At 38.1% G+C, this 14,477-nt stretch overlaps 1 protein-coding gene across 1 annotated transcript; it reads right to left on the bottom strand.

Annotated features, from left to right (window-relative positions):
- Positions 1-1,716: 1,716 nt before the first annotated feature.
- Positions 1,717-3,979, bottom strand: LOC147857856 (pentatricopeptide repeat-containing protein At5g27110-like). Its single transcript, XM_087327449.1, has one exon. It carries the CDS (start codon positions 3,938-3,940, stop codon positions 2,048-2,050), a length of 1,893 nt encoding a protein of 630 aa, XP_087183575.1. The 5' UTR covers positions 3,941-3,979; the 3' UTR covers positions 1,717-2,047.
- Between the last annotated feature and the right edge of the window lie 10,498 nt (positions 3,980-14,477).

The following is a 14,477-nucleotide window of genomic DNA, read 5'->3' on the forward strand; positions in this document are numbered from 1 at the left end:
TAATGTTTGTATTGATGTTGATTTGATCCTCATCCATTTTGAGAATGGTCATATTACGTCTAATGGTTGTTTGTCACTTTGTGTTTTACAAACAGTTCATTGGTACATTTAAATATCTAAACATGAATTATGTATACCAACCTGTCATATTCTCTAAATAGATCATGTCAATGACAACTTAAATGAATAGTATTAGTATAAATGATATCAAATAAAAACTAAAAGTAGAATACTCCTTTTTGAAAAAAAGAAGTAGAATATTCAATCACTTCCTTTTAAGAGTTAATAATTATAGTGGTTTCTCCTTTCTCACTATTAATATTTTTACTTGGAGCATTCAAAGTCATAGACTCATGCTTGACTTGAATTGTGCAACATACACATACACAATATTTTGCATCCATACACATTAGTTAATTGGTCTATTCATGGGATGAGTGTCATGGACTACTAGGCTCATATGGCTTGAGATTTTGTAACTTTTGACCAACATTAAACTTTGTGGAAACATAAACAAAGCAACTAGATTGTGTGAAATACTTCAAAAGAGTAGCAAATCTTCAACAATTACCCATCTAAATGAGCTTAAGAAAAGGAAATTATGTATATGCTAACCCACAATGTGAAAGCATTGCATATTATTCATTTTGGTTTAGGTTGCCTTACTCAAATTCAAAACTTTAATACATAGACATGATTGGGTAGTGGAAAACCATGCATTGCAATCTCAAGTGCAATGCTACAACTATGATTTGAGTCTCAAAGAATGTGTTTGATGTTGCATTATATTTAAAGCCTCATGTCAATTTTGGTTTGAGATCATGCATCCGAGGAGGTTGTAATTTTTCCATGATGCAAGGAATGGGAACTACACACAGGCAATCAATGTATAGCAAGATAAAGGCTTCAAAGGTAGAGGCATAAAAAATACCTAAATCAACCTCAATGAAATAACAAAATACTTGACTTGAGAGCCCTCAATATATTTGCACCAATCTAATTTAGCAACAAATTCCAGCAAACCATATTCTTTTTGGGTGATTCCAATACATAATTCGTACTAGGCTTAAAGTATTGACACTTCATGTTTCTTATGACATATTTTGCTATAACATTTTTAACTTCTCTTTATCCCATCGTCTTTTAATTTGTTTTCACAAGTCACTTCCATTTCTTGTAAAGTGTAGTTATACATGCCATCACAATCAAATTTGATAATGACAATACTTATGTAGTGCACCAATGCTAGATAACCAAGAATATTGAATTTGACCCCAAAACTCGTAGTATGGTGTCTTTTCTGGACCACTTCCTTGCACCCAATTTTTCATGTGATTTCAAATAGTAGACATGCATCTACACCTTAAATATACTTCATGATACAACTTTATATTTCAAGATAAATGTTCACTATTAGATATCTCATTCAAAAGATAACAGTAGATTAGCCACACAATGCTAAACAGAATAATGTTCCCAGTTTCAATGACTACGACTCCTACAAGTATAACCTTGAGGTTATGCGTTGAGTCTCAAATCAAATGTATATTTTCTTTCACACATTTCCTTGCCATGGTTGGCAATGGAACTCATAGTTATTTGTAGTAACAGAGGGGGCGAGTATATCCACCCCCAAATAATGATTGCTTTACAGAAACAGGTATATCATACATCAGCAGAATGTGCCTTACAATCCATATCATAATGGTCATGTACAAGGAAAGAATCAAACTTTGATAGAACGATATAATGTATAGTGCATAAAGCATATCCATCAGAGTCTGCTGTCGGAAATTTTCAGCCTTCTAATGATGCTCATGCTCAACTAGATTCTGACATTGGTGCAGCAAGATAACTCGTATTATGTATGTGAAATACATCTATGGCAGCTTGAGTAACTGCTCTGGGATCAGTGCTAGATCATTGGAAAAGTAGATGAGATTCACCTCCCAGCCACAGACCTTTATAGCATGCCCCATGCCAATAATAGAGTAGCCCTAGCCTTTCTAGGACCTTGGCTATATTTAGTTACTAACTGTAGTGATGTTTACCCCCCCCCCCTTCCCCCAACATCAGGCATCATCTGAGATTCAGCTAAAATATTTGACATAAGTATAAAACCAGAGGCACTGCTTGATTCCAATTGAGTGGATTCATGAAAGCACTCATTCCCAAGCTTTCTATTACCATACATCCTGCAACTGGTCAACAGAGAAGTCCATCCATTGACATCGAGTTCTACAGGGACGCTTTGGACAATGTCTCTTGCTTCTTCCAAGCGTCCTGCTCTCCCGAGCAGATCAATCATACAATTGAAATGGTCAGCCGCAGGTTTAATGGCATGATCGTGAATCATCGACGTGAAATACCATCGACCTTCTTCCACCTCACCAGCATGACTGCATGCCGAAAGTATACTACTGAAAATCCACCCATCTGGCTGGCAGGCCTGTCTTTGCATGTTGATGAAACTTTGTCTTGCTGAACCCCAGTCCCCACGTTGAGCATGACCTCCGAGAATTGTACCCCATGATACAACATCCTTCTTACGCATTGTACAAAATACTTTGCATGCTTCTTCCATTGCCCCACACTTTGCATACATATCAACAAGAGCACTCTCGACTGCTAAATCTAACTCAAATCTTCTTCTAATAATGTCATGGTGTATCTGCCTGCCCTCTACTATTGCCTTAGTGATGGAGCAACCTCTTAAAATTATAGGAAATGTAACTTTATTCGCTGTAAAAGCTTCCCGTCGCATTTTGGAATAAAGATCGAGAGCAGGAATACCAAGATTGTGTTCGACATACCCTTGAATGATGGCATTCCATGATATGCCATCCCTGGTTGGCATATCATCAAAAACTTTTTGTGCTTCCTCTAAGCTGCCACATTTTGCATACATATCCACAAGAGCATTGCCAACAGCCATGTCAGGTCCATGATTGTACATGATAATTTGAGTATGAATTAACTTACCCTGAAATAAGTTCTCCATCACTACGCATGCCTTCAAAGCGCTTAAAAATGTCACTTTGCTTGGTTCAATGCCCTCTGATTGCATCTCTTGGTAGACAGCAAGTGCGACTGCACCTTGACCTTGCTCTGCATATCCTGAAACCATTGCGCTCCATGAAACGACATCTTGATGTGGCAACCTCTTGAATACATTCACAGCTTCTTGTAGATTCCTGCACTTTGCATACATGTCTATCAACGCACTACCCACTACCTCATCCGATTGAAGATCCAACCGATTTATTTGGTCATGTAGAAACATTCCTTCTTCCAATGCTTCTATGCAACCACATGCTCTTAAGGCACACAAGAACGTAACTGCGTTTGGTACGAAACCGCTCTCTTGCATCGTCTTGAAGAGTTCGAGTGCCTCAATACCCAGACCATGTGCAGCAAATCCTGCAATCATCGCACCCCAAGATGCGATGTCCTTTTCATGTAATCTCTCGAAGATTCGGTATGCCTCCTCGAGGCTCCCACATTTGGAATACATATCCACCATCGTGTTCTTTACCGCGAGGTCATACTCGAACCCAGACCTTACGATGTCATCATGTACATTCCTTCCTCCACAAGCATCTTTCATGAGGCTGCATGCCTTGAGCACGCACAAGTAAATGAACTTATTGGGAAGTATGCCTTCCTCTTGCATCCTCACGTACAAACCAAGGGCCTCGCCGCTGGCGCCGAGCTGGGCGTGTGCGGAGATGATGGCGTGCCACGTGTAAATGGTGGGGCGCGGGACCTTGGAGAAGACCCGCCGTGCGTCCACGAGGCGCTTGCCCGAGACGAAGAGGCGGATGAGGCGATCGGCAACGCGCGAGATGGAGGCCAGGCCACTGCTGATGAGGAGCAGCACATGATGTGCAGGTCTCAATGTCACGGGTGGGCGGGAGCCGTGCTTGGCAGACACCGCCATGGTTGCTTGGAACAGGGAAATGGAGAGTGTGTCCAAAGAAGAAGAAACAGAGGAGGAATCCATGGCCAGGAGGAGGTAAGAAAGGCAGGCATGGAGGCAGACAGGCAGAAGGAATGTGGGTCAGCATGCATACATACATACATACATACATACATGAACATACATACATGAACATATGTAGTTCAACCATGAGTGGTTCTCTCTTTTGTCGTAAACCAATTGTCTCATGGCCCAGTTATGGTCTTAGAAGACGTTAATGTATCTTTTCTTTCTCTCTCTCACATGGACTGACCAAATCTTCGATGCTCTCATGCAGAGGAAGTTTGGTCGAAAGTGATGACAATACTAATGAAGAGCATACTCGAAGGCTTGTCCAAAGAAAAAACAGAGGACGAATCCATGGTCAGGAGGCAAGAAGGGCAGGCATGTAGGCAGAAGGAAAGTAGGTCAACACGCTCTTGTTTAACTACTACCAAATATTAAAGAAAGCGAAGTGAGGGAATCACGGGCGCTTGGACGGTGCAGATCGCTCAGCTGAGGGCACGCGTGCGATCTGCACCGTCCGATGTGGATAAAAAAGCTGACAACGCCCGTTCACCGGGAGCCCAACTCTCTCACAACCTTTGTCACTAGGAGCCCGACTATCTAACGACAACCTCTGTCACTAGGAGCCCGACCAACTCAAGCCATGAGCCTGACTCAAAGCTTGACATCAAAAACTTCAAAAAATTAATTAATAAAAATGACGAACTAACATAATAATAATAATAATAAAGGAATGGTTTACTAGTTAGAGTTGTTCTTGGGATTTGAGAGGTATGGAGTCCAAAACTTTCTTTTCTTTTCTTCAACTTCTTTCTTTCGAGTTTTCTTCTTCTTCTTCTTTTAGGGTTTCAACATTTGGTTTATAGGGTATGTAGTCACTTTTCACTTCATTTACATTTAAAGGGCCCTAATTGTGGTATTGAGTTCAACACCTTAATTATTAAATGTGTTCATGGTGCCAGAATAGTCTAAAAGGTGTAAAATTGTCATCGTCAAACACTTAACCATATGTTGTTCACCATACCTTTGTGCCCTAGTATATAACGAAACATTTACAAGCTTTGATTGATGCAAGTGAACTTTTTGGCTTTAGTTGCTGGATTGAACATTTGTTTTTCTATAACTCTTAAGATGCTTCTTTTCATAATTCACTAATGACATTCCAAATCAGATTGTTCTCCAACTTAGATATCCTCTAATGTGCAATATTCCTGCCAAAAATCAAGCAAGCTGAGAACTTGAAAAGATGGAAAGTTGATGTATTGGAAATTCGTAAAGTGGCCTAGTGGCCTATGCATGGATTGCTACGATAGTGCAATAAAAAATTCTAGCATTGATTTCTTAACCAAGAATGCATGCGAGAATTTTAGGCGGAATGCCCTTGAAGTATTTTGGCAACATGATACAACAAAATAGGTCTTTATAGAATGTTAAACGAATTATTTATTTAATGCTTCTCTAGTTCAAAATGGCTTGAATACACATATCCATGACTTTGCTTGGAACGTGATTTTGTAGCTCGAAACAATATTGGAAGCAAATACTATCTTATTTGTAGAAATACAAGTCAAATAATGGTCTCCTCATGACATGTTCCTATAGCCAAAGAATTAACAATGTTCTCACCATAGGGCCCCCATGCATCCTTGTGATTTGCTCACTTCTTTTTATAGCTGATAATGAGCTCACTTTTTTATAGCTTTCAAGAGCTCATTTGCCAAATAAAAATAGAATGACAAGCATTACCACTTCTCCCTAGATGGTCACTTAGCTTCCACAATTATTATGTCATTGTTTTTGCTTTTACAAATTACAACATGATAAATTCTCGTCTTTTGCAATTGTAGATCTTTTAACCTATGATCCTTCTAATCAACATCGAGCCCTTAACACTTTTGTTCAAGTAAAGTTAGCTCTAGCCTCTTACCATTTGGTCTATGTTTGATTGTCAATTTAATATGCAACTCACTCATGTTCCAAGTAAAGTTAACTCTCATAATTTCAGTTTTTTCTTGTTTCTTTGACTTTATACCGTGGAATACGACCTCCAAAATGACACAATAACATATTCACATTTCCAAACTCACTCATGTTCCATGTTCACATTTTCAAACTCACTCATTCACATTCACAATAATATGTAACTCACTCATGTTCCAAGTAAAGTTAACTTTCATAATTTGGGCTTTGTCATGGTTTTTTTATTTTGTACCATGGAATACTCTACGTATGGATCATTAGCCAATACAAGAAGAAATGACACAAAAATACATTCACATTTTCAAACTTGCCAGAAGCATTGGACACCACTTGGAATTTCCAAGATTAAATATACATAGCAAACAACTACAAAAGAGTATTGGACACAGTGGCACCTATAACATTTCAATTCCACATGGAAGATTCCATATTATTAGCATGTAAAATTTATTATCATACACACATCTCTCTAGAGTACCTGTATCAATATATTAGTACACGCTAGAAACACTGGAACTGTGTTCTCTCCACCACGAAAGCAATTTTGACGTGATTGGAAAACAATGAATACGAGGTAAAAGAGCATATGAAAATGTGGTTCATTTTGCTTAAATTTTCAATATACCCATTATATGCTACTGTCATGAAAGATTGCAACTAATATGTGTTAGGAAACAGGTCCCTCCATATGGGAAGGAGAACGTGAGCCGAATAGAAGAGTAAGCCGAATCAGTCAACAGCAACTCGGCCAAGGCCAAAAAATCGGGTAATAATCGATTTGGCTAATAGCTAAATTGGTCGATGCCGACTCGGGGCTATAATTGTAAATAGCCTCAATGTGCCCTTAGTCGGCTATATTTGTAAATAACTCATATAATGTATATGAGTATAAATAGAGTTAGGGCAAGTAGTTAGGTATGATGATCATCATTGTTGTAAAAGGTTATAGTGTGTAGTTGCCTCTGTACGTAAGTGAGAGAGAGTGTGAGTAACTCTATAGCCGTTCGTGGACGAAGAAGAGCACAAGGTCATTGCCTTGAAGCTTCTTGTTGTATTCCTCCTATTATAGTGATATAATTCAGAGTTTTTTGGACTCCTGTGGTTTTTCCATGTAAAATACTTGTGTCTCTATACTTCTGTTTTCCATTTGTATGTGTACTATCATTCTCGATCTTTGCACCCGTATACACATTGGTGGGATCCGGTTGTGGACGATAGGATCCTCACAACATGTCTGATATCGTCGTGAACTTCCACCACTATTTGTTCCCATACCATGTCCATGTCTCTAAGACTGTGAGCCTCGACCGAAACTTTGGTGATCTCTGTATGGAGCAAACCTCGTGGTAACTTTCAGCTACGAGGTGCTTCCAGATACTACCTCCTGAGTCCTAGGACAACACTCAATATTCAGGTCATCATCTCCGCATCGCTCAACTTGCAAATGATTATCTTATATTTGCTTGCAAAACTTGGTGTTTTCAATTCCTTGACAAAAATTTCCCAAAAATCAGCATTGACAAAGATTCTGTTTGAGCCTATATGAAGTGAATAATCAAAGAATGTTGTTGCTGAAAAACCAAGAAGATCATTAAAATGGACAATAAACTAAGAAAAACAAATACATTAACAACTAACAAAGATTGACAATAATTAAGATATATATGTAACATATGTATATACAAATGTGCTAAAAAATGCCACATAAGGTCAAGGTTATGACACACATACACATATAGTTAAAACTATCCCATGCTTACGGCTTTAAACATAATCCTTGCTTATGCAATTGTTTATTCTATTACTCCTAATAGAATGTTTTAAAGTATTATAAGAAATAACATCAAAATCAAGACTTTGGGAGTCTTTGCTCAAGGTATTATATACCTCCATGCATAGGATGAACCATACATACCATTCGCGAAAGAAAAACACCCTCAAAGAATGATAAATACCATACTTTTGGATTAACTTTTTATTATAAGGTATATAAGCCTGAAAATGAAAATGAAAACAAAAAAAAACATTAAAAAAATGGGAAAAAAACTCAAGAATGTTTGAATAACATTCGCATTCGTTTTCCAACGTAGGAAAACGAATGTTATACTAGACGAACATGAATTTTACGTACTATGCCTCCATGTTTGTGATACACGGAAGAAATGCATTTTATATACTATCCATGCATAGTGCATCTACCTTACATAACCAATTTATGTACGTTTGGAAAGTTCAACAATACATACTCCATTATGGATCAATTTACTTCAAACAGATACACACACACACACACACACACACACACACACACACACACATATATATATTAGCTTAAACTAGCCTGATAGACAAAACACTATCCGCATGTAGCATTTGATCTTACATATCCAAATAATGCATTGCATAAACATCTTGAATGAAGCCCATTAAACTTTCAAGATATTTGGAAAGTTCAAAGCTCATTATGGATATATCATATATGTATATATAAAGAACATACATGAACATTAGATCCAACAATCAAGTGGGGTTGTCATATGTTTTTCCTTCTTGCTTTCTTCTCTCTTGCCATTTCCTCTTCATTGCAAGCCCAACCTACATGGTAGACATGCCAACAACTAGTTCATTATTCTTCAACAGTGCCTAAAAAAGACAAGCAATCATGTTTACACATCTATCCAGCGTATGCATAAAAAGGGTGGAGACATATCTACCAAAGGTCATCCGTCATATGACCATTTTATCATAAGAGTGACCAATCATATGGTCACTCATCACATCAGTAATCAGGTGGTCATCATCGTACCATATTGATTACATACCATACGTTTTACATATACATGCGTCCAATACTCCACATAAGCATGAGATATAGCAATATATACATTACATGACAGGAATACACGCTCCCTAAGCACAACGCTCGGCCACAACCGAGTCTAGGATCAAACATAGAAAAACGGGTAAGGTACGCACGACACAACGAAGAGAAGAGTACACAAGATGTTAACGTGGAAAACCCAAACTAGGGAAAAACCACGACAGCCCACAGACTGCAAACTATCACTATATCACAATGTACAATAGTAAAGCACCGAGGCAACGACCTCGAGCTTGCTATCTTCGCCACAGGCGGCGGTTACAACAAAGGCAACGACCTCTTCCTCTCTCTCTCTCTCTCTCTCTCTCTCTCTCTCTCTGTACACAGTTACGCACTCTAATCTTGCACCAACAAGAATGACAACAACTATTCACTAAGATTGCCCTAAGTCATATTTATACTAATATGACTTTTCGGCTATTTACAAATATAGCCCCGATGGACTCTCAGAAAACATATTTACGAATATGTCCCTTCATCCGGTGAGCACTTTTCACCGGGCCTTCACCATCCGGCTCTTGCCGGGTACTCGTCATCCGGTTCTCACCGGGTCTTCCGTAGCCGGGTACTCCACATCCGGTTCTCACCGGGTCTTCCGTTGCCGGGTACTCCACATCCGGTTCTCACCGGGTCTTCTGTTGCCGGGTACTCCACATCCGGATTTGGCCTCGACCGAGTTGCTCATCAACTTTGTTCTTCTCACTTCCCATCTGGAGGGACCTGTTTCCTAACATTACATACCTATATAGCTATGATTGATGGGTATTCATCAAAGTCAATGTAGTTATTGTTTAATGATTGGGTTATGAACTAAACCCTACACTCCCTATCAAGACATATATACAACTTCAGTGTCCACCTTTCTACCCTCAAACCAGAAAAAAAAATGAGTGAGGGAGGAAAATGGAAGACCAAAGAAATATTTGACATAGAGAAGCATTAGCAACAACTTTAAAACCTAAACCGATTGCTAGGGTTTCAATTTGCATAGTCATCTTCTTTGTTTTCCGCTCCCGCCCTCGCTCACCACAAAAAAAAACAAATCTCTCTTCTGAGACCATAGGTTTATATATATATGGGTCAGAGTTAGACTCCTGCTTCAAGTGAGTCAGGCTCTTTAGGCTCTTGCTTCGGGCTCCTCGGGCTCCCCATAAAGTGAAAATTTGAGTGTGCGCTTTCTTTTTATCCACATTGGACGATGCAGATCACATGTGCCCTCAACTTAGCGACCTGCATCGTCCGTGCCCGCGATTCCTCACTTGCCCTCTTTAATATTTGGTAGTAGTTAGACACATTGGGTTAGCATACATACATACATACACACATACATGCATGCATACATACATGGACATGGTTCAACCATGAGTAGTTCTCTCTCAAACATGGACAAAACAAACCTTCGATGCTCTCATGCATATGAGGAAGTTTGGTCAAAAGTGATGGGAATGCTAATGAAGAGCAAGCTGGAAGGCTCCATATCTTTGGGATTTGCACTTATGGTGGAGATTGGAGAATAAAGCTTGGATATCATGAGACCTAAGTAGGTTGAAGGTGTTTTTTGTGCAAAGAAATAAATGCATTGTACAAGCAGCCAGGGATTTGCAAATTTGGTGTTCGAACAGGTTGAGTGACATTTGGCCCACCATAGCCTGTATCGCAATATGGAACATTTGGAAATCTAGATGCAAAGTAGGTCTCGCAAGAGAAGAAAGTCGACCAGAGGAGACAATTGCTACTTTATCATACATGATCTAATTACAAATATACAAGTTTAATATGAAAAGTTGGAAGGGTCTTTAGACACAGTGGAAGCTACGAGGCTTTCCTTTCAAAAATCATGGTTAGATTCGTCCTTGGTGGATTATGTAGATGGCGTGCCAAAGTGGTCTTACACCACGCCAAAATGGTTATTTCCACCTTGGCAAACCAACCAGGTAGGTACATGGTATTTTTCTAAAATTTTACATACTAGATGATGATAAATACATACTGGGGTAATGTGGTTGAATGTCGATGATTACATTTCTATAGCACATTTTGGAGTGTAAAGACACTCTACCTAATGAATGGGAAGTATCTTTTTATAAAAAAAGAAACAAACCTTCATTCATTTCCACACCTCTATATATGTATCAAGATTGTATCCCCTCACAAATTCTTCTTACAGAAGTACCATGAGAATCACGACAAATTCGAGAGAGGAGAGGTTCTCACACTAAAGTTCTTACTTCAATCAATGAACCATTTGCCTTATTTTTATTCTATGTAACATCATCATCTTGATCATCAATATGCCATAATAGAATATAACTGCAACTTATGTATGTTGAAACAATATTCTCTACCTCATGTCATGCAATTATTTCATGCCCTTGCTCTAATTTATAATATGTTATGCATGACTAGTGAACGAAAACCCTGTTAAAATAAATATTAGCAAATAAGTAAACTATGAAAAAGAAGTTGGGACGTGAAGGTTATAACTTATATGTATGTTAACATATGTGCCATATGTTCACAACATATCAATTTTCATACAAAATGTTGGATGTTGGATGATTCAACCCCATTCATAGTCAAATGGACTAGGCTACACCATTATATGTGGCATGAGTGGGACGATCTAATTTATGATCAACATTAGACATTGTTAGAATGTCAACTATATTTTGTACAAGGATCTCATTTGCGGTCATTTGTTTAACATGATACCAACTTTAGTTTAGCTTGATATTATCATGCGAACAACAACCATAGAGTTATTATTATTTATTGCAATGTGTCAAGGGAAAATGCCCCATCCTTGAAATGGTATTTTATATAAGATAGGAGCAATAAGTCTTAGATATCAAGTGAAATCATTCAAATTTGTGAGAAATAACTAAAACTAGATGGATATGCACTATGGTGAGCATATGTGTGTTGCGAAGTCATATTCAAGTGCATAGAATCTACTAGATAAAGTTAGGGACAATTCATTTGTGTGGAGTAAGAGGTGGTATACGTATTTTGAGGGTTCAACGTGACACGGTCATCATCACCATCTTCAATATGGGATGTTATTATGATGCTAGTGGTAATAATGTGTTCAAATATGGGACTAAAGGCATGCATGATATCCTAACCAATGCGTGAGAGTAGTTGTAAGGTTTTGGGGTCTTTGGCCTAGCCAGAGGGTTGTCAACTAGTCAAGATTAAGTTTAGTGGGTTTTCTACAAGAGGCATTACTTGGTCTTGCATTCATAAATGATAAATTGACAAACGTTGTGATCCCCCCCCCCAAAAAAAAAAACAAAAAAAACAAAAAACAAATGGGTATATGTGTTTGTTTCACACTCCATTTGATATTAAGTTCTATGTATTTCCAATATGATACATTACTTAATCTTCTCTACACAAATATTACATTGGAAAAAACATGAATTATAAATTATGAACAAATTCATGAACTATTTTGATCCACTTGTTGTGCAGGTTCCCATAGCCATACATGTATTTATTTGTTTGTTAAAGAGAGACAAAGATGTAGATGCGAATGAATATATGATTTCCTTTGTGTGGACTTCCAAGTTAATTGAATGCTCATGTCTATATTTTAAATTTAATATTTTACACAAAAACAAATCTTGCAATATTCAAATGAAAAGTATATACACAGTCTTTCATATTAAGTGAAAACAATCAGAACACTTCAAAAACATTTTTGAACGAAATCTTCTACCTTAAACACTTTAACATTATTGTTTCATTGATGACGTAAAAAGCTATAGTATGTGCAAAGACATAAACGAACACGTCAACAAGTAGAGAAAGTAAAAAGACAATGAAGAGATATCACCATCCAACAAATGCCAACAAATCCTATAGGATTATGCCCAAATATACAAAAGTATATGCCACACTGTCTTCGAACACAAAACCAACTTGAGAAGATAGATAGATAGATTTTTAGTGTCCACAAAGAGGTCAATATTTAACCCATGGGACCCAAATACACAAAAATTCTTGATGCATGTCTCCTTCATAATAAGGAACATTCATACATTGAAGCGCAAAGTCTATAAGTGTGAATACGGTATACAAGTATACGCTCAACCTTCTATGTGATCTTTGACACAAGTTAGGATTGTAAATCCATTGGGGACGCTTATACTACTTTGAATCCAGGTCGACCAAATACATGAGACTCGTCTTAATATGTCACCATTGTTTTCATGAATTGCACTATATGCTGAGCATGTAAAAAGCAAAGTCATATAAGGCCGTTATTGCATGTCTTTACATTAGATGCATTTTGATGCCATAATACAACTCCAATGCTTAACTTTTGTGATCAATTGTGAAGGAATGTGATGGCACTCTATGGGAGTTAATACTTGTGTTAGTAATGAGATAAGGTCAAATATGGCCACCATGAATTCTTGCCTTATATTGAACCCAACATTCAAGGTTGATGTTTGTAGTGTAATATCCTAAATTTGTCTTTTAGCATCTTCCCACTTATTCCTTAGTGGTTTCATTAGCCTTTCCTCAACAAGTACATATTGCAATATATGTATAACATCACTTGAAAGCTCTAAATGACCTTCCACACTCCTTTTGAACCATTTTTATGTCAACTATCCAACCTTGAGAGAATGAGAGAGAGAGAGAGAGAGAACAAGAAGAAAAGCTAATTAATGGAGTGTTCGGCTTGCCTTTTGGCAATTCAACATGTTCTTCTACCCATGTAGTTAGTGGGTGAGCATACTCTATTGTGACACCCGTTGTAAGTAGTGTTTTTCACACACATGTATTAATATAATTGTGTGTTTCACAGAGAGAGAGAGAGAGAGAGAGAGAGAGAGAGAGAGAGAGAGAGATTTTATTACCGTATCGGGAGGTGGGCAATATGTACTCATGAAACTTGCATTTACCATATAGAAAACACGAATATATATTAAAATAATGATATAACTTGAAGTAAGACCTTTTAACATGATTTCCTTATGTTCCTCACGAGAAAAAGATTATCAATCTTCTACATTTATTGATGTTATGTTTAGCGAGAAAGAAATGAACAAGAAGCAACCTTAAAAAACAACACAAATATTCTAAAGAATATTCCCAACTATTGTGCTCAAGCTCTCGGAAGTGTATGATGGCAATATTGTGATGGATAAGGAAATGAACAAGGAGACTTGGTAGATTTGTGTGTGTTCAGGCCGAGCGTGAGTGGATGAGGTGGGGTACAACATTAGGGTTTTATATCGATGAAGGTCAGGAAGCACAAAGATGGCCCTTTATGTTGGGGGGGGGGGGGGGGGTCGGTCATGCGATGGGTAGAGAAGAACATTGCTCTATCTAGCATGGCAAAGGTTGTCGGAGAAGTGTGTTTATTTGAGCCGATTCTCCCATAAAGGGAGGGTCATGCGCGAAAATGTGAGATCACTCGATACTTGCCCCCCTGGGGACTCTAAGCATGTAGGTGGTGCGAATCCTAGGGGACAAACATGCACATGTGCGTGCGTGCACGCACACACACACACACACACACACACACACACACACAGCTTCCGCCTCTTCATGACAACATTCATAAATAATTGCGAGGGAAGGTGTTGCAATGGGGTCGAGCAAGCGCTTTTCTGA

The sequence above is a fragment of the Azolla caroliniana genome, unplaced genomic scaffold (genome assembly GCF_043228905.1).
Source record: "Azolla caroliniana isolate FFs.n. ecotype wild unplaced genomic scaffold, voAzoCaro1.0.p SCAF_11, whole genome shotgun sequence".
Taxonomy (NCBI): Eukaryota; Viridiplantae; Streptophyta; class Polypodiopsida; order Salviniales; family Salviniaceae; genus Azolla; species Azolla caroliniana.

Coding starts and splice junctions, on each gene's coding strand:
- LOC147857856 (XM_087327449.1), bottom strand. CDS start 3,940: ATGGCGGTGTCTGCCAAGCACGGCTCCCGCCCACCCGTGACATTGAGA.